Source organism: Callorhinus ursinus, unplaced genomic scaffold, assembly GCF_003265705.2.
Source record: "Callorhinus ursinus isolate GAN/ISIS: 27379988/994484 unplaced genomic scaffold, GSC_fseal_2.0 scaffold4, whole genome shotgun sequence".
In the NCBI taxonomy this organism is placed as follows: Eukaryota; Metazoa; Chordata; class Mammalia; order Carnivora; family Otariidae; genus Callorhinus; species Callorhinus ursinus.
In genome coordinates, this window is record NW_027397066.1 from 81,614,593 (window position 1) to 81,634,903 (window position 20,311).

Genomic DNA, 20,311 nt, shown 5'->3' on the forward strand with positions numbered 1-20,311 from the left:
CAAACAGCAAACATATAATCTCTTTAATTAGGGAAAGTGTCAGTTATATGGGTAGGAAACACAGGAAAACATGTCTTATACTGAAATATGTACTTTTAAAAATTAGTTTACCCAGATCAAGAAAGCTCTTCCAGTCTTTCTTTATATCATCTTCCTGGGCATTGAATTAGTTTTGTAAACATAAATATCCTTTTATTATGTTATTGTAGTATAACTTTACCTGCAAGATTTCCAATATTTATAAACATATCCCTGAGGTGACCTTACTTGAAATCCAGATATACTCTCATTTATTTCAGCAACTGACATGTGTCATGTCATGTGGTAGACGTTTTTTCAGTTTGATCTAAATATATTTTCCTGAAATATCATTTCAGAGCCCTGTAGAAAAATCAAGGAGTGCTTCAGAACTTCCAGTGAGAATCCCTTAGCAATTAAGAAGGTAAAGAAACAACTCTTTGCAGTTACCTATTTAGTTCAACTTCTGTCATTTCCTCTCTTTTTCTTCACGTACCTTTCTGAAAAGGTACATTTCACAATATTTTTTACGGCTTTAAAAAAAATTTTTAAATTTAAATTAAATTTGGTTAACATATATTGTATTATTAGTTTCCAGAGTAGATTTCAGTGATTCATCAGTTGCATATAACACCCAGTGCTCATTCCATCACCTTCCTTAATGCCCATCCCAGTTACCCCATCCCCCCAATGCCCACCCCTCCAGCAACCCTCACTTTGTTTCCTAGAGCTACAAGTCTCTTATGATTTGCCTCCTTCTCTGTTTTCATTTTATTTTATTTTTCCTTCCCTTCCCCCATGTTCATCTATTTTGTTTCTTAAATTCCACATATGAGTGAAATCATATGGCATTTCTCTTTCTCTGACTTATTTTGCTTAGCATAATACCCTCTAGTTTCATCCACATCATTGCAAATTGACATAACATAACAATGTATGTTAACTAACTGGAATTTAAATAGAAACATTAAAAATGGTTTATTTAACTTAGCATCATTATTTTAAAATTTATTCATGTTGTTATGTTCACCAATAATTCATTCCTTTTTATTACTAAGTAGTATTCAGTTGTATGGGTATCCCACAATTTGTGTACATGTTCACCTGTTGATGGACATTTAGCTTGTTCCCAATTTTTGCCAAAGCTGATATGAACATTTGTGTACAAGTCTTTGTATGGATATATATTTTCTTTTCTCTTGGGTGAAGACATAGATGTGGAATGACTGGGTCTTACTGTAGGTGTGGGTTTAAATTATTAAGAAATTGCCAAAGATTTTTTCAAAAATGATTGTATGATTTTTTTATTCCCACCAGCAGTGTATCAGTTTCCTTTCTCTCACATCCTGCCAAAACTTAGGATGGTCAGTATTTTTCACTTTAGCCAATTTAGTGGGTATGGTGGTATCTCATTGTGGTTTTAATTTGCATTTCCCTGATGACTAGTGAGGTTGACATCTTTTCATGTTCTTACTTGCCATCCGTATATCTTCTTATGAGAAATGTGTGTTCAAAGCTTTGCCCACTTTGTAAATTGGGTTGCTGGTCTTTTTACTATGAAGTTTTAAAGATTTTTATATATTCTAAATAAAAATTATTTTGTCACATATACATTTTGCAAATATTTTCTTCCAGTCTGAGGCTTACCTTTTAGAACCAAAATTTATAACTTTGATGAAGCCCAGATTTAAAATTTTTCTATCATAGTTTCAAGTCCACATGATGTTTACATCTCTATTGTGCCTTTTTGTAAAGGCTAACCTCTAGTACGATATCAAATAGAAGTGATGAGAGCAGACACTGTTGCCTTGCACCTAATTATAGGGGAAAAGCTTATACTTTCATCATTGAATGTGATTTCAGTTGTTTTTTTTTATAGCTGCCCTTCATATGGCGGATTCCTCAGTGTTGCATTCCTAGTGTTATGAAAATTTTTATCAGAAATAAGGATTACTTTTTGCCAAATGCTTTTTCTTCATCTATTTGAAATGATCATATTTTTCTTTTTTAATCTGCTAATATGATCTTTTTTAATCTGCTAAAATGATCATATTTTTCTTTTTTAATTGTATTGGTTAACTTCTAAATGTTAACCAATATAGATAGTTTCTTCTTTAGTGAGCTTTGGTAGTTTCTATTGTTCAAAGAATTTGTCCATTTCATCTAAGTTGTTGAATTTACTGTTATAAAGTCATTCATAACATATCCTTTTAATGATTATATGATCTGTAGAGATGTTCTCCCTCTCATTCCTGACATTGGGAATTTGTGTCTTCTTTTTTTTCTTGATGAGTCTAACTGGAGTTTTGGTAGTTTTATTGATCTTCTCAAAGAATGAATTTTCCTTTCATTGGTGATATCTATTGTTCTGATTTTCTCTTTCTATATCATCGATTTTGGTTCATGTCTTTATAGAAGATGGAAGCTTAGGTCATTGAGTTGGGACATTTTTCCTTTCTAATATAATCATATATTATTATAATTTTTTAAATAAACACTGCTTTGGCTGCATGCTTCAAATTTTACAATGTTAAGTTTTCATTTTAATTCTGTTCAAAATACTTCCTAATTAACTGCTTAATTTCTTCTTCATGGGTTACTTAAAATTATGTTATTTAATTTCCAAATATTTGGGTGTCTTAAAGATATCAATTTAATTCCATTGTGGTCAGAGAAGATACTTGGTATACTTTGAAACTTTGTAAATTTATTGAAACTTGTTATATGGCCCCAAGAATAGGTCAACCTTGATACATTTTCTAAGTGCCATCAAAATGTTGCTCACTCTGCTGTTGTTGGGTAGAATGTAATATAAATGCCAGTTCAGTTGGTTGATACTGTCATTCAGGTCTTCTGTAGCCTTACTGATTTGCTCTCCACTTTTTTTTTTTTTTATCAATTATTGAGAAAGAGGTGTTGAAATTTCTGACTATAGTTGTGGGTTTCTGTATTTCTCTTTTAATTTATATTAGTTTTTTTTTTTTTTTCAGAGCTCCAGTGGCGTAATCAGTTAGTACATGGTACTTTTATCAGTTTTTAATCATGTTTTGAAGCTTTCTTATTAGGAGTATTACTATTTAGGTTTATGTCCTTTTGATGAAATGACCCTTTTATCATTATAAAATTACTGTCTTCAATCCTGGTAACATTCTTTGATTTGAAATCTGTTTCATTATAGAACTATTCAGATTTTCTATTTCTTCTCAAAACGATTTTGGTTATGAAATTATTCATTTCATGGAAACATTCAAATTTATTGATAATGTTATAATAACCTCATGTTCTTTTTTAAATATATGCAGTATCTGTAAGACCTATCAGTTTTGTTAAATTATGTCTTTGTTTTTCTTGATCAGTTTCCATAGTAGTTTATCAGTTAGTATAACAAAGAACTAATTTTTGTGGGGTTTTTTGATTCTCTGTTATATATTTCTTTTCTATTTTGTTGATTTATGTTATCTTTTCCCTCTTTCCATGCACGTACTTTATTTTATTGTTCTTTAGTTAACTTCTTTTATCTTTCTAATGTATATATTTAGCTGTAAATTCTTCTTTGAGGATTGTTTTAATTGCTTTCATAATTTTTGTTATCAGCATTAAGTTAGAACTTTTTCTAATTTGCACTATAATTTCTTTTTGCCTCATGACTTAGTGACTGGATATTATGTATGAAAAGTTATTTGTAGGAATCTGAAGCTCATGATAAAAACACTTTTTTTCCAAAGAGAACTTTGTGCTTGCTTCTGTAGGAACCCAGAGGCCCTACCAGCTCCGACTAACTTAAACCAAGTTCGAAACTTGACCTTAGGTTATATTTCTTCAAGGACCATTGGACTTCTAGGTCACCTTCATCTTCAGGGTGTAGCCCTTTGTTGGCCCTTATTTGGGTTCTGAGCTTTGAGTCCTATCTTTCAGGACCTTTTAAGCTGTCACAAGAAAAGTTTTCACTCTCCGGGATCTTACAGGGACTTCAGGCAAAAATGGCTACTGTACTCCCTACAGCTGAGGCTTCTCACTTCCCCTTTACTTTGGCTTATTAATTCCTTCTTTATTCACTCCTCGACAGTTTTAATCTTTTTAAATTTTAATCTGCTTTTTTAGTTGTATCTTAGCGGGAGGGTTGAACCAAAAAATATATATTGCTATTCCCTAAAACAGGAAGTCTTATTATATAATAAACTTTAACAGAAGAATGCATGTATCTACAATATAGCTTTAACATCACTAAATGTCAGTAGTTCAGTATTTTTTCCATCAATTCCAATCATCACAGTTCCCAGCTGTTGACCTATTCAGCCACTGGCTTCTGCATGTGTTAAATAGCCCTCACTTCTGAAGGTTAAAAGCCTTCCTTGGAATTAGCACATAGATCTAAGGCTTCTGTAACTCTTCTTGGACTTAAAGCTCTTATAACCTTTTTTTATTTTTGAATTACAGAGTATATTTGCCTCCCAGAACAAGAGCATAGCCTTCCTCTTTCCCCTTCCAGTTAAGCAAGGGAAGTAATTTAGCTGACCTCTCCAGTTCTCCAGCTCTCAGCTGTCATCCCCAGGGCAGCGAAAGCAGCATGCAGTGTCTACACAGACATTGCATAAAATCTTTTGACTGTCTTCTTCCTGTCGTAAGGCTTCCTAACTTAACAGAAAAATCTCACGTGTGATGAGTTGGTTGTTATCTGGAGCAGCAAGATAAATAAAGGCTATGCAGCATTCAAAAATTATTACCTCGGTGTGTGACCGAGGGCTTATTAAAAATGGCTTCACAAAATGTAAATAATATCTCACTCTGTGTTCTGTCTCCAAATGCAAATATTTGATAATTAGATTTTTATGGGAAGATTAAAACTAACCTCTCTTTACTTTCATGTACATCTCTTGTATATTGAATATGCAAGAATATGAATATTTCTCATTCATTTTGTATTCAACTTTCATAGAAAATATAAGTGGATGCAAATGCGTATTGATTATGTTATACCTTTGATTTAGGAAGAACTTAAGGTAAAAAAGCCACTGTCACCTCCAAAAGCATGCTCTACTGCTGACTCTTGTTCTTCAGAGTTGATGAATACCAAGACTGACGTCAAAGAGAACACTGTTTGCATACCAAACTATCTGGCTCAGGAAATCAAAGTAAGAGGCAGGTTTATTAAATCCATAACTTGGGAACAGAATGAACATACAAAAAACCACATTATTGGCATCCTTAAGACTCTTTAGTGGTTCCCCTTTAACAATTGAATTGATTTAAAGCCACTTAGCCTGAAATCCAAGGCCTACTTCTTCGATTATTTCCAGTCACTGTTACAGAAACACAACCTTTGGTCTAGACATAATGAAGAACTTGGCATCTTTCTTCCCGTGTTTCTCTTTATCAGCTTCCTAATGCTTGAGAGGCACTACTTCATGCTGTTACCTATACATTTCCTTCGCATATATTAAGGCAGAGATTCCTCCAATCAACATTCATCTTTCCCTCTTATCTGTGGAAAACTCTTTCCTCAAACCTACTCTGCCTGGGGTTACAAACTTAGTTTTATTTATAGTAATGTGTCATATCAGACTAGTGGAAGGTTCTCTCCAGCCACAGTTATTTCTGAGAATGACATATAACGAAGAACGAATTAATCAGCTGATGTTTGTTTTCCTTCTTTAGATCCTTTTGGTAACCTCCACATTGCCTCCCTGTAAGACCCAGTGCAAGGAATTAAGGGTGAAAGCATTGTAATGATGACTCTGATAGTTTTAAGTGAGTTATCTGTAGTAGCAATTACAAATGGGGGAGCATATTATAAGGATTGTTATTGAATAGTCCTGATAAGGAACTATTTTAAAAGTAAAGCATAACAGTGGCATTGGGTATAATTATGCTGATGATTAAAATTAGGAAGGAAAATAAAATGAAAAGAGAAGAGGGGAGAGTATCTGCAGATAAGAGTTGTGGTTATACATGATTTCCTGATGATTCTGGTGAAAGACTCCCGATTAGATAGAGTCTTCAGAATCATGGTCCATCTTGCCAGCTACGCCCTGGCACCACTGATTCTCTATAACTTGTTCATTCCCACCTTTGGGGAATTTCCCTACTGAGAAATCTCTTCTCCTTGATCCTCTCAGTGGTCGCCTTCTTCTCATTAAGGTCTCAGTTACAATATCACTCAGAAATACTTTCCCTGACCACCCAATCTAAAGTAGCTACCTACTCACTCTCTATCCTATTACCCTTTGTTATTTTTTGCATAGCACATGCCCTATCTGATATGTTTGCATTTATTTGTTTCAACAGTGTCTCTGCCTCTCACCCCACTCACACTAAAGTTTAAGTATTATAGGATCTCCTACTCCTCTGCCTTGGTTCCTGCTTTGTCTTCCATGCCTAGATAAGTGCTAGGCATCTAGTAATTATTAAATAAGTATTTATTGAATGTTGAATACAAAAATTAAAAAGAAAATTTTACCAAGATCAAAGTTGAACTGTAGAAAATCAGCTAACAGATATAGGCCCTCTCTATTATATGTCATCTGATGATGTTCACATCTGATATATGCAACCAAACCATAAACTGAGTGCGGTTTTAGTCAGGCTGTCTTCCTTTCTTAGGCACATCAACAATAGACCAGCAACATGATCCTATAGAACTGGACTTTGGGGCATCTATTAAAGAGCCCTCCTCTCAAAGGCATCTCCACCTCACAGATATTGACTTAACTGGACACCAATACAAAATCCACTAAAATGTAAGCTCTTTGAAGGAAGGGATCCTTTCTATTTCATTCACAACTGATTCATCAGCACTCATCACTTTGCTTGAAAACTATTAACTGGTGCATACACAGCATGGCATTTTATCAAATAGTTGGTGGCTATTTGTGAAATAATACAGAGAGGGTAAAGTGAGAAAATGGGTCTTAAACCAAAATTTTTTGGCTTGTATAAATCAGTCCAAAAAATAGATCTCATTTTGGTGGCATTCTAACCTTCCATACCTTCTAAAAAAAATCTGAAATATCTTTCAATTTCCTACTGTCCAGGCTGGTAACTCTGAGTGGCTGTGAAGGCAAGACATGTTTGTGCAGGGGTGTGTATGAAAGAGTATACAGTTTCACAATTATTACTTTAAAGGAAAAGAAAAACAGAATTCTGTGTCTCTTAGTATCTTGTCTTTAGGCTTCCTCTCAAAAATGTTGAATTTACAGAAATAATAGTCTCTTTAGTATTGACATGAAAAGTCTGCCAAACACCTTCATTTATTTTGTAAATATCTAATATCAAAGACAAAATACTAGAGTTTGGGAATACAGGTCATTGCTTCATTTCACATAGCTTATGAGAGGGATTGTACAGGCATTCAAAGAACATTTAGGAGGATATTTTGGGGCTGAGAGAGTCTTCAATGGGAAAGAAACCTAAAGAATATTTAAGATATAATTAAAAGATGAAGAGAAGTATGGAGAAGATCCTTCCCAGACAAGAGACCTTCCTATCTAAAGGCTAAGAGGCAAGAGCACTGTTTATTCGAGGAAGTAAAAACAATATGGCTGATTCAGAGAGTGCAGGGAGAAGACTGCAAGCGATGAGGCTGGAGACTTAAGCAGAGACCAGAAATAAAGGATTTGTTAAGCCGTACTGAAGTGTTCAGATTCATTTGAAGCGCTGTGGGAAGCTAGGGAAGAATTTTAAACACTGAGTTATACTGAAATTACTTTGTAAGTATAATAATTACATGGTCAGATTTGTAGTTCAGAAAAATTGCTCTAGATACAATATGCAGAATTAATTTAGAAGGTGCAGGCAAAATTGCAGGGAAAGAACTCTGCTTCCAAATGTTAGATTAGGTCCAAGACTTAGCTTCCTGCTGTAAACAACTATATAACTGGGAAGAACACATGAAGAGACTGCTTTTAGGCATTATGCAACAGACAGTATAGATTTATGACAGTTGAGAGAAGGAACACAACTGGGATGATTTCCACATCCAACCTAGATTTCAGCCTGAGGCACATTCCTAATCATGGCACAGTGAAGTGGAGCCCAAACGGAGAGTAGCAGCTTCACTAGGGAGAGAAAACAAAGTTTAGAGTTTGGGGATTCTGAGGTGGCTGGAATTTACAAATAAGATACTGAAGAAGGGGAATCTGTAGAGAGAATGAGCTCCAGAAATCCGTAGAGGGTGCCATGAGTATTTAGTTCAGCATAAATTGCACATGCACAGGATGAGAGTCTGAGACCTGGCAGAAGAGAGCTAATGGGAGGCCCATTGCTTAGAGATGCTGGCGTTCTGATGTGCCAGAGTGGAGAGACCTTGCTGAACACACTAAGAATGCAACTGAAACCCTAAAAAGAGAATGGGGTACTCTAGCCCTACAGGAGGGGCTACTCCAGATCTATAATCTCAAATCCTAAAATCAAGTTTCAGCAGATCAAATTCACCTGCCAATATATTAAGCACCTTCCAGAAAAAACAAAACAAAACAAAACAAAACAAAACTCAATGGAAAGAATGCAGGAGAGTTCCTTAAAGGACATATTCTATTTCCTCTCATTAAAGGGATAAATAGAGTCTCTCAAAGCTGATCACTGAGTAATCTGTAAGTCAGAAGAAGCTGGGAGGAATGTGTAATCACCATATTGATGAAAAATCCATGAGAGGCAAAGTAACCTAGGGAATCTTTTTAAAAAAAGAAAACATTTCAGGCAGATGAGGGAAAAGGATGTTGCAGAGTAGCTCCAGCAAGAATTGATGCTAGTTTAGCCTGGGTCAAGGTTGTGGGGATAAAAAGGAATGGAGAGATTTGAGAAATATTTAGAAGGAAGGATTTACTGCTTGTAGTTGCATTTACATCTTGTAGATGCGAGGGAGTTGGCCAGGATGAATCTCTGGGTCTGGCTTGGACATCTATTCAGTGTATGCAAGTGTTGTCCACTGAGATAGGGGAGTGAGGAGGGACCAAGCTTGGAGCAGGTTCTAAGAAGAGAAAGATGGGTTTAGTTTTAGATAATCTGGGTTCAAAGTCCCTATAGAATATCAGAGAGGATACATTTGGTAGGCAGATGGATGTATAGGACTGAATTTCAGATAGCTCTAAATTCTAAAGAATAGACACAATTTAGGATCAAATTGGAAACATCATTACTTGTGCTTAATGTTTTATACGTTAGTTTATTATAGTCCAATTTTCTTACAGTTGTTTCATATATTTATCTCCTCTATCATCCACACATCAGCCCTTAGCGCCAGATAAAAAAAGTCAAGGAAGGATTCTGATTGACAAAAGGGAATTATATTCCCCACTCCACTGGGCCAACCACTGTGTTCAGGGAACTGAGGAAAAATGACTCCAGCTAGATTCACCCACTAAGAGAGGAGCAATGCAGGCAGGGACAGTTCTGTGACTGAAGAATCCCAGTTAGAACCCTTGGTACAGCGGGGAAGGATCCATTCCTCCAGAAGGAAGAAAAGCGAATCTGTCCTCCAGAAAATGTGGGTACTGAGCAGACAAAACAAGAGAAACACTGTATCACCTCCCCCAAATTCTTAACTTGTATTGGAGATGTTTTAAGATTCCACTGCATACTATTTGAAATCGGGTTCCCAGGCTAACATCCCAGTGGACTTAATTGAGTGTCACGTGCAGAGTGGCATTTGGGAAGATGAAATTGATGGGGAAGGAAAGGAAATCTTATAGCCCGTGTGCCGTTTATTTGCTCATTGTGTGACTCTAATACTCTCTGTCAGATTCTGGCAAAGCTCTGCAACATTTTACGCACTGATTCTCTGGCCGAAGTTCTACAGTGGCTGCTTCACGCAAGCTCAAAAGGTGAGATTTAAAAGAAGCATTTGCAAACGCTGAGCTCAGTTTCTTGTCAGAAAGTAGGAATGTGCCAATATCTGAAATTTTCTACCTTGGCTTTGCAAACATACTGCTGCAATATTACTTCCCTAGTGATTCAGTATCCAAGTCTCTGCAGTTCTCTCTGACTGACTGCATGCAACTGGTCGTTCGGTGATCCCAAATTTGGCACGCCCCAATTTAAACTTCTTGGGGTGATGTGGAGCACCGCGTCCAGGGCTGGTTTGTGCTTCTTCTCCAGGTCCACACACCCAGGGGTATCCCTGAGCCTATTTCCCGGCCTAATGTGAATCCTGAGCACAGAGCCTGTTTCCTTTCTCTGGTACGGATGGCAGTAGCATAGCCTTCCAAGTTCTCCATTCTGACAGCCTTGCCAATTCCCCCACCAAAACCATCAATTCAGTCCTCTCCCAGACTCCTTTGGGGCCTTTGCGGCCTGTTCCATGAAAGCATATCCCAGTCCCAGTTGGGACAACCATAAATAGCAAAGATTAGCTGTCCTGAAACCTAGCTGGTCATCAGACTGAGTGAGGCAAAACTTTGGAGGTGGGTGGAGTCTGAGGATTTGAATTTCTAACAAGTTCCCAGGTGATGCTGATAAAGCTAGTCTGGGGGCCACTCTTTGAGAATCTGCACTAATGAAGGTTAGGAAATAGCAATGTGTTAGGGATAGACTAATATTTTTGAATAGGGAGCATTTTGGAAATAGTCCTTTACCCAGGAATTCAAGACTACTTGGCAAGCAATTAAATATTTAGGGGTAAATAGTCTTTAGTTCTTTTTTTTTTTTTCCTTTTTAAGAATGTAACTTTAAAAAATATATACAAACAATAAGTGTTTATTGTTGGGGGGAACCCAGATGAACCAGAAAAAATACAAGAAAAGAAGAACAATAATCAATCAAAGCACAGACATCATTTCAGTGATGACTTTGGTATATATCTTTAGAGATATGCTTGTAACTATTTATTATTTATTAGTCTGTATTTTAACGAGATCATATGATTTTGAATAGGTATGCTTTCTTCTTTTATTTGGCAGCAGCCTGAACGGCGGGTTTTGTACTGAATATTTAAAAGTTATTCTACTGCCATTTGGGGACAAGTCCCTCAGTGAGTTAATGACTCAGGGTGCTCTATAGTACCACAGTTGCACAGATACCAGTTTGATGTGAACCAACTTTTCCACAGAAACCTTGACTCACAAATAAATGCCTACTCAGAAAACATATTACCAGCCTTTCATACTAGAGTGCTGGATAAAAGAACTAATCTTGAGTTTCTAGCCGACATGATAATTATAACCTTCATGCCTACCCCCCCTTTTTTTTAAATCAGAAAAAGAGTGGGTCTCAGCTTTGATTCATGCTGAACTGGCTGAAATAAACTTGTTGGCCCAACAAAGAAACATCACAGCAAATCTAGCTGCAGAGACTAGGAAGCCATCCAAAGTTAAATCACCCCCAAATTCACCTGCAAAATTGAAAGTGCTGACCAGAACGAGGCAAGGACATCAACCCACTAGGTAATTAGATCTAATGGCTACCTACAGGGCATATGGTACAGAAAGACTTTTAATTTTCTTTTTGTTATCTTTCAAAACACTAAACATGCTGATGTTTTCAGTCTCTTCTTTATTCAGTAAATGACCACAATGTGTATTTGTTTTCTTTCATTTTCATAAATATGAGAATCATTCTAAATTCTATTATAGCCACCCAGACATCTAAGAAAATGTAGTTTTTTTCATTTGATCTAAAAATGGAAGCAATAAAGGCAGTAATTGTATTATTATGTATTTATTGTTAAAGGCATATCACATAAGTATCACCTTTTTGTGTAGAGCAATGCTAGATTAAAATAAATTGCTTCACTTAATTTTCTCTGGCACACTTCTGCAGGCTGCTAGAGGGAAAAATAATGATTACAGGAGTTGGAAATTATTTTAGTGTAAATTTTTCTTAAACCTTATTATTTCAATGACAGAAGAAAATACATATTTATGTATAACATGGTGAAAGAATGTGACGTTATTTAAGTCAGGAGAAAAAATCTTGTTGCTTTGAAATTAAAAGTTTCAAGAGAAAATAAATATTCAAAACCCAAGTCACTTTTAAAAATCACTGAGACAGAGAATTTTGTATTGCAATTTGTCTCCACCTTAGAGTTTCTATAAAATTGGAAACTGGGAAATAGGGCCAGTCTTTCTACTGAAAGTCAGAAGAATTTTTCATTGAAAAGTACACTTAATGCTGTCTGCATCGAAAAACAAAGAATTAGGATAGAATATTTAAGATATATATGTACCTAGCTTATTGATGATAGTGCAATCTATAGAAAACACTTGTTTGTATCTGTGAATTTCATTTTCTCTTTCTCCAATTACTTAGAGTGTCAAGTCAAGGATCTGAAGGAAATAAGGAAGTGCCAAAAGGTTAAGTACAGTTTGTGGTAATTACCGGGTTGGTATAGGGAAACCAGTAAGTATTGAACTCTTTAGGGACACAGACAAGGATCTATGGTTTTAAAGGCAGTAAAATTCAGTAATGACTTCTAATTACTTTTAAGGGAAGTGTCTGCTGAATTTCTCATCAAGACAAATTTGACATAAACTTAACTTTGTTTTGAAAGGCAAAGTGCCTCATCAGAGACAGATAGATACTCTTTGAGAAGTAAGATAGCAGGATAGCAGGAAATATAGGTTTAGTCATGCCAATCCAGTGACAGGAGAAGCCCTGCACTGACCTAACAAAAGGACAATGATCTCAGAGTTTGGTTCTTCATAGCTTAACTGTCAAGCTAAATTATTTTAACTAGAAACCAAGTCGATCATAGAAAACAGTAAAATGGCAATCGGCTGCAAGCAGATGCTCTGTGAAACAGGTGAAGTACAAGAGAGAGGAGCAGTTTTGTGTCCCTACCAGAAGCCCAGCCACACCCTACAGTTAAGACCAAGAAAAATAAAGACTTGTAGATTGTCCAACTTTGGTCCAGAATAGACCAATTGAAACATCCCTGTGGGTTTAGCAGCTTCTAACTTTAAAACAAGTGTAGCAACAATGACTATAGAGCAAACAACTAACAAGTCTGTCTTTAAGCCTCCACAAAAGTCTATCCTGTTGTTTCTACAAGTTTCTCTTATACCAGGAATCGTATGGTAATCAATTAGAGTTCTTTGAGGTCACTCTAAACCCCAGCAGCTTTGCTGGTGTTAACCAAACCCAAGAGGTTATATGTGCTAACAGGCAATAAGAAATACAGTAGAGAAGTTAGAAAATACTCCCTTACCCTGCCACACCAAGGATAGTCTATTGTATCTGACTTCTACCAAACTCCTCACCCTAAGACTACAAAATCACAACAGGGATGGTTTTTATTACTCAACTTTATGTCTTACCTGTTGGTCCCTGTCTAGATATTTGAAGAAGTTTTGTATAAGGAGCCCCAATCACACTTTTTTCTCTCCGGTGGTCATAGTCAGCACCTCTCCAAATCCTTATTCCTGCGTGGGTCTGACCTATAATCTTGGGAAGCTCTTATGAATATAATTCACTTGTTTTAATCTGTTTGTCCATTTTCTTTTTTGTCTATCAGGACTATAGATCCTTTTCCTTTCTCTCACTGGTCCCATCCTTGCCTATCACCTTTACAGATCATCAGTTCTAATTCATTCCTTCCAAAATAATGTTTGATTTTAAGAGGATAGAACATATCCTGCATGTTATAGAACAAATAACTCATGAAAAATGAGCAGGTGGTAAGAAAGATAAGATTGGTTCTTTTATGAATTTGGGGTATATTTGATTCACCTAAACTTCATGTAGTTTTTTTTTTTTTTTTTTGTATGTCATTTGCTACTTAAACATGTGGCAGAAGCTATATTTGATGGTTCAATTTTGGTCTTATTTAGTTTTTTTTTCTATTTCAGAGGCTGAGCACAGGCCTCCATTGTTTATAAGAAGAAATAATATGAAAATGCCCATTGCAGAATATTTCAGCAAACCAAAATCTCCTCCCAGGCCTAAAATTCAGGAAAGCTTATCAACAAAACCAATGTCTGCAAGGAGTATGCTACAAGGATGCAATCTCTCTCCCCAGAGAGCATTTTATCCTTAAACATTCCAAAGGTAGAAATTCTAGATTGAGCAATTTCCTTCACAGACATGAGCTTCACTCCATAACAATATCAAATTATTTTTAAAAAGTATTTTGGTATCAGAGAATCAATAGCTAGTGGCACATGTAAATCTCAAAGCACCTGTATATAATGCTACTAAATAAATAATAATGGAGACAGTATTTCTATTTGTAGTTAATTTAGCACCATGTGTGAAAGAAGTATGTTTATTTATATACTACATTTCTAGTCTTGCACTGATTGTACTTGTACATAAGCATAGGGTCCTGATACTAGGAAAATCATCCGTACAAGAATCAGGCAGCTGCAGTTTGACCCATGCCCCAAACTCTTGATAGAGAAAAAACAAAAACAAACACAGAATTTTAACATCTGAGCTAATTTTCACAATCTACAGTGTTTCAGTGCTGTTGGAACAGAGTGGATTCCGTAGTGATAATGGAAAAATACTGGCCTCCTCCCAGAAAAAGATATAAAAATTATCATTAATTTATGAGCCAGAAAGGAAAGAGTTTCTACTCTTTGCTAATTGTGAATGATATTAACAAATTTCCTAATATTTACCTTTTTTGTATTTTTAAAATAAACCACTCTTGGGCCATGGCTATTATTCTTTCAGTGTATTGCTGGATTCTATCTACCAATTAGCCAATCTTTTAGAATGTTTGTGACAATATTCAAGAGATATTACAAATTTTGTGTATGTGTGCATGGGTGTGTGCAACGCCTTTTTTCTTTTTTTTAGAGAGGGAGTTGGGGGAGAGGTAGAGGGAGAGAGAATCCTTAAGCAGACTCCCTGCTGAGCATGGAGCCTGATGTGGGGCTCTACTTACGACCCTGAGATCATGACCTGAGCCGAAATCAAGCATTGGATGCTTAACCGACTTGGCTACCCAGGCGCCTCGTGTCTGTGCGATGTTAATGACACCATTTACATCATACTTAATTGTGTGTCAGGAATCATTCTAAACACTTTGGCTATAGTAACATTTAATTTTCACAATAACTAGTTGAGATAGCTACTATTGCTATTCTCTCTTTTTTTTAAATAAGAAAACTGAGGTGCCGAGAGTTGTGTTCATTGGGATAGGATAAACAGTTGTAATAAATGCCTTCTTCCAAATACGGTAGAGGATTACTTCTCACATAAGAGTTCAAAGTGTGTGTTTTGATGGAGTGTTCAACAATTTGTTCGTTGCGTATAACACCCAGTGCTCATCACCACACATGACCTCCTTAATACCCATCACCTGGTTAAAACTAATGATGTACTATATGTTGGCTAACTGAATAAAAAAATAAATAAAAAAACCAACAAAGTGTGTGTGTTTTTAGTCAGCAGGTGATTTTGCTTTGCTTGGTGATTCAGGGGCCCAGGATCCTTCCATCTTGTGACTTAACCATCCCCTGGGGTTTCATTGACAACTGCCTCCTGCTGGCAAAAGAGGGAAAGGGAAGTGGAAGAAAGTTTTGATTTCCTATGGGGGCCGTAATAAATTACCACAAACTTAGTGGCTTAAATCAACCCAGATTTAATCTCTTACATATCTGGGGCAGGGGTCTGAAATGGGTCTCACTGGACTAAAATCAAGGTGTTGGCAGGGCTGTACTCCTTTTGGAGGCTTTAAGTGAGACTGTTTCTTTGCTTATTGCAACTTCTAGAAGTTACCCACCCTCGACTCATGGCTCCCTTCGATCTTCAGAGTGAGCAATGGCCAGTGGAGTCTTTCTCACAACATATCCCTCAGACACTGACACTTCTGCCCCCCTCTTCCACTGTTAGGGACCCTGTGATTGTACCGGGCCTGCCTGGTATCCAGCTTATCCAAGATAATCTCAAGGTCAAATGATTAGCAATTTGATTTTCCCTTACTGTCTAACCTCACAGGTTCCAGGGATTAGGATCTTGACGGGACACTATTCTGCTTTCCAGAGGGAGGGTACAATCTGCTTAAAATCATGGCCTTGAAATGGCAAACATTACTTCTAGTCACATTCCATGGTTGAAAAATTGTCTAGCTGAAAGGGGGCTAATAAAATTCTTAAGCAGGAATAAGTTTCCAGTTACAACTATATTCTATGGAAAGGAAAACTGAATTCTGATGGACAGTGAACCCTCTGACTCAAAGGTTTGGTGGCTGACTCAAAGTGTGGCTGGAACCTATGTGCTTAACCACTAGCTACTACTGATATGTATCAAAACCAGGCTCACTTCATAAAGTTAATGTCAAAGCTTTCTCTCTTTTTTTTTTTCTGTTACAGAGAGTTTATTATAGCACTGCATATTCCTTTTCCTTGAAAACTTAGTAAAATTCACCTATCAGACAGACCATGTAGGTTTGGTGTTTTGTGGGGTGGTAGCCCTTTTTTTATTCCTTCTATGATACCTGGTCTGTTTATATTTTCTGTATTTTGGAGGACTGATTTTGGAAATTTAATTTTCTTAGAAAATTAAGCCTTTCATCCATGTTTCCAAACTTACCTTCATAGAATTGAGACAGATTTGTCATAATTCTAAATTCCTTGCTATATTTATTCTGCAATCTCATTTTTATGTATTAGTAATTTTTTTGATTCAGCTAGCTAATGGCTTTTTACATTTTATTATCACTTTCAAAAAAATCAGATGGATTTAGTGTTATGTTCCACAATGTTCCTATACTTTATTTCATTAATATCTCCTTTCATTACTTTAGTTTCTTTAGATTCATTAGTATTCTAATGTCTTGAGTTGGATGTTATTACTACAGTTATATTCATTCATTCTCAGGTAGTAGCATACGTTTTTAAGATGACAGAACTCAATACCCTTCATAATTAAAATACTCAGCAAACCAGGAATAGAAGGAAACCACTTCAACCTAATAAAAGCCATATATTAAAAGCTCACGGCTAACACTGTATTCGATAGGGGGAACCACTGAAAGATTTTGCTCTATGATCAGGAGCAAGGCAAGCATGCCCTCTCTCACCATACTTCTAGTCAATACAGTACTGGAACAGAATTCTAGACAGAGCAATCAGACAAGAACAAGAAATAAAAGGCAAAAAAAAAATTGGAAAAAAAGCAAATTAAAATGATCTATTTGCACATGACATGCTATTATTTGTAGAAAACTCTAAAGATTATATGTACACACACACCCCCACACACAAACTTGTTAGAATTAATAAACAAATTCAGCAAAGTTGATGATACAAAAATCAATTGCATTCCTAAACACTAGCAATGACCAATTCAAAAAGGAAATTAAGAAAAAAAATCCATTTACGATAGCATCATAAAGGATAAAAAACTTAGGGATACACTTAATCATGGAGGTAAAAGACTTTTACACTAAAAACTACAAAACACTGCTAACAGAAATTAAAGAAGAAACAAATAAATAGAAAGACATCCTATACTTAAGGATTGAAAAACAATATTGCTAAAATGTCCACTCTACCCAAAAACATCTATAGATTCAGTGTAATCCCTATCAGAATCTCAATGCAGATTGAGATTCTTGCATAAATAGGAAAAAAAATCCCAAAATTCATATGGAATCTTAAAGGACCCCAAAAAACTAAAAAAATCTTGAAAAAGAACAAAGTTGGAAGCTTCACACTCCCTGATTTCAAAACATACTATAAAGCAACGGTAATTAAGATAGTGTTGTACTGACAGAAAGACAGAAATATAGGCCAAAGGAACAGAATAGAGAGCTCAGAAATAAATCCTTGCATTTTATGGCCAAATGATCCCCAACACAGGTGTCAAGACTACACAACAAATGGTGTTAGAAAACTGTATTCCACATGCAAAAGAATGAAGTTACCATATGCCATATACAAAATTAACTCAAATTTGATTAAAGACATAAATGTAAGACCTAAAACTTTTAAACTCTTAGAAGAAAATATAGGGGAAAACCTTAAGAACATTGGATTGGGCAATGATTTCTTGGATATAACACCAAAAATACAAGCAACAAAATAAAAAAATAGATGGACTCCATTAAACTTTAAAACTTGGTGTCAAAAGAAACAATATAGTGAAAAGACAACCTATGGAATGGGGAAAATATTTGCAAATCATATATTTGGTAAGGGGTTAATAACTAAAATATATAAGGAACTTCTATAACTCAATGATAGAAGACATTGCTATTTAAAAATGGGCAAGGGACTTCAATAGGCATTTCTCTAAAGAAGATATGCCAACTGCCAGGAAGCACATGAAAACATGCTCAACATCATTAATCATTAGGGAAATGTAATGAGTATTCCCTCATTTTTAATTATCTACAAAGAGTCTGTGTAAGTTGACTTATTTACATTTGGTATGTCTCACAGATATGCCCATTAAAAAATAATGGGGCTATATTCTAAAACACTACACCAGTTTACTTTGAGTTAAAAAATCCTTTGGGGTTTTAAATTTTTTTAAGTTGGGAATTTTATTTATAACTTAGTTATTTCATATAAACTTTCAAATGTATAGACATGAAGTATTTTATAACATTCATTTTTCCAATATCTCCATTATTAATTTCCATATTTATATGTCTTCTCTCTCCCTCTTAAATTTTTTTAATTTTGCCAGAGTTTAGTCTATTAGTCTTTTCAAAGAGTCAATTTTTGCCTTGAGCCTCATATTTATCATGTTTATTACTGCTATCTTTATTATTTCCCTCTTTCAACTTTGAATTTATTCTGCAGTCCTTCTAACTTGTTAAATGCATAGCTCAATAATGCTAGTCTTTTTTTTCTCTAACTTAAGCAATTTAGGCTATACATTTTCCTTTAAATGTTGCTTTAGCTACATTCCACAAGTTTTTAATCCATGGTTTCATTAAATTTACTTTTAAATATATTCTAATTTTTACTTTCTTCTGTGACCAAGTTGTTTAGAAGTTTTTTTTTTAATTCCCAAACATAGAGTGTTTTTTGAATTTGTTATATTTTTAAATGATTTAATTGCATTGTGGTCAGATAATGTGATCTGTAAAAATGACCAATCCTTTTATTTTCTTGAGGGTAGTTTTGAGGTTTAGCATATGGTCAATTTTATAACTGTCCCATAGGACTTGAAAAGAATGAGAATTTTAAAATTCTTGGACACAAAGTTGTAGATCTATCCATTAGAACAAAAGTGTTTTTATTTGTAAAAAAAAAAAAAGTGTTATCTGTGCTTTTCAAATTTTATATATCCTATCTAATTTTTCTTTATGTTTATCAACTAGGAAGATGTGTAATAAAATTTTCCAACTATTAGGGTACATGTTGTAGTTCTGTGGTCTTTGTAATTTTGTCCATTTTGATTCATACATTTTGAAGTGATGTGTAAACACATTTTAAAATTTTATAATGAAGTCATGACCAACTTTATCTCTAACACTAATTTTTACCATAAGGACCATCTAACACTGAAGAAAAAAGTTCTAGGTGGTAAGGTGTTCCTCCCATTCACAAGTTTATTTCCTACTTTAATGTATTATCAGAGAAGCTGCCTATTTCTTATGTTTGGAACTTATTTTCTTTTATGAACATCACATGGGCGCTGGAAAACCACTTTCAGCCTGGAGGACTTAATATATATCGATTATTAATTACAGCATTTACATCTCCCATATATTTATCTTTTGTCCATTTGAGCTATCATGGGTTGGGAAGCATGTGTTAAAGTCTCCTTATACTAATGCATTTCTTAGTATTTCATGTAATACCCAAAGTTTTTTCCTCAATGAAGTACTATGCTACTTCGTACATAGATATTCACCAACTGTCAAATCTTCATTAAGAATTGCATTCTTTTTATTTTTTAAAAAAGATTTGAGAGAGGGAGAGCATGCACGTGTGCGTGCACAGCGGGGGCTGGGGGGTAGAGGGAGAGGGAGAAGTAGGCTCTCTGCTGAACAGGACCCTGAGGTCATGACCTGAGCCAAAGGCAGACACCTGACTGAGCCATCCAGGCACCATAAGGATTGCATTCTTGAACATTACAACATGCCCTTCTGTTCCTTAATTATAATGTCCATCTCTACCCAATGTTGAATTTGTGACTTCTTTTTCTTTTATTATTAGCCCAATATGCCTTTCTCTATTCTTTTATTTTCAACACTTCTAAATAACATTATTTAAGTACAACATATATTTATTTAGGTTTGGGGGTTTTTTAAATCCAACTTGGGTGATTTTAGACATTTAGACTTGCTCATAGGAGGGATTTGGTTTTGTGTGGTTATTGTGTTTTATGTTAGCATTCTGCTTTCATTGCCTTTTAAAATATTTCACTGAATGATCTGTGATAACCGTATTTTGTT

The 20,311-nt window shown here is 35.3% G+C and overlaps 1 protein-coding gene across 2 annotated transcripts in view; it reads left to right on the plus strand.

Moving 5' to 3' along the window:
• Positions 1-14,167, plus strand: part of CUNH4orf17 (chromosome unknown C4orf17 homolog) — a 31,929-nt gene extending 17,762 nt beyond the window's left edge. The window contains exons 4-9 of one of the 2 annotated variants that reach the window (XM_025873561.1): positions 378-442; positions 5,007-5,150; positions 9,755-9,836; positions 11,207-11,393; positions 12,259-12,302; positions 13,797-14,167. In XM_025873561.1, coding sequence (XP_025729346.1) covers positions 378-442; positions 5,007-5,150; positions 9,755-9,836; positions 11,207-11,393; positions 12,259-12,302; positions 13,797-13,984 — 710 coding nt within the window. In that variant the 3' untranslated portion in view covers positions 13,985-14,167. The remainder of the gene's footprint in view (positions 1-377; positions 443-5,006; positions 5,151-9,754; positions 9,837-11,206; positions 11,394-12,258; positions 12,303-13,796) is intronic. The other variant, XM_073892011.1, reaches the window with a different exon arrangement.
• The last annotated feature ends 6,144 nt before the right edge of the window (positions 14,168-20,311 follow it).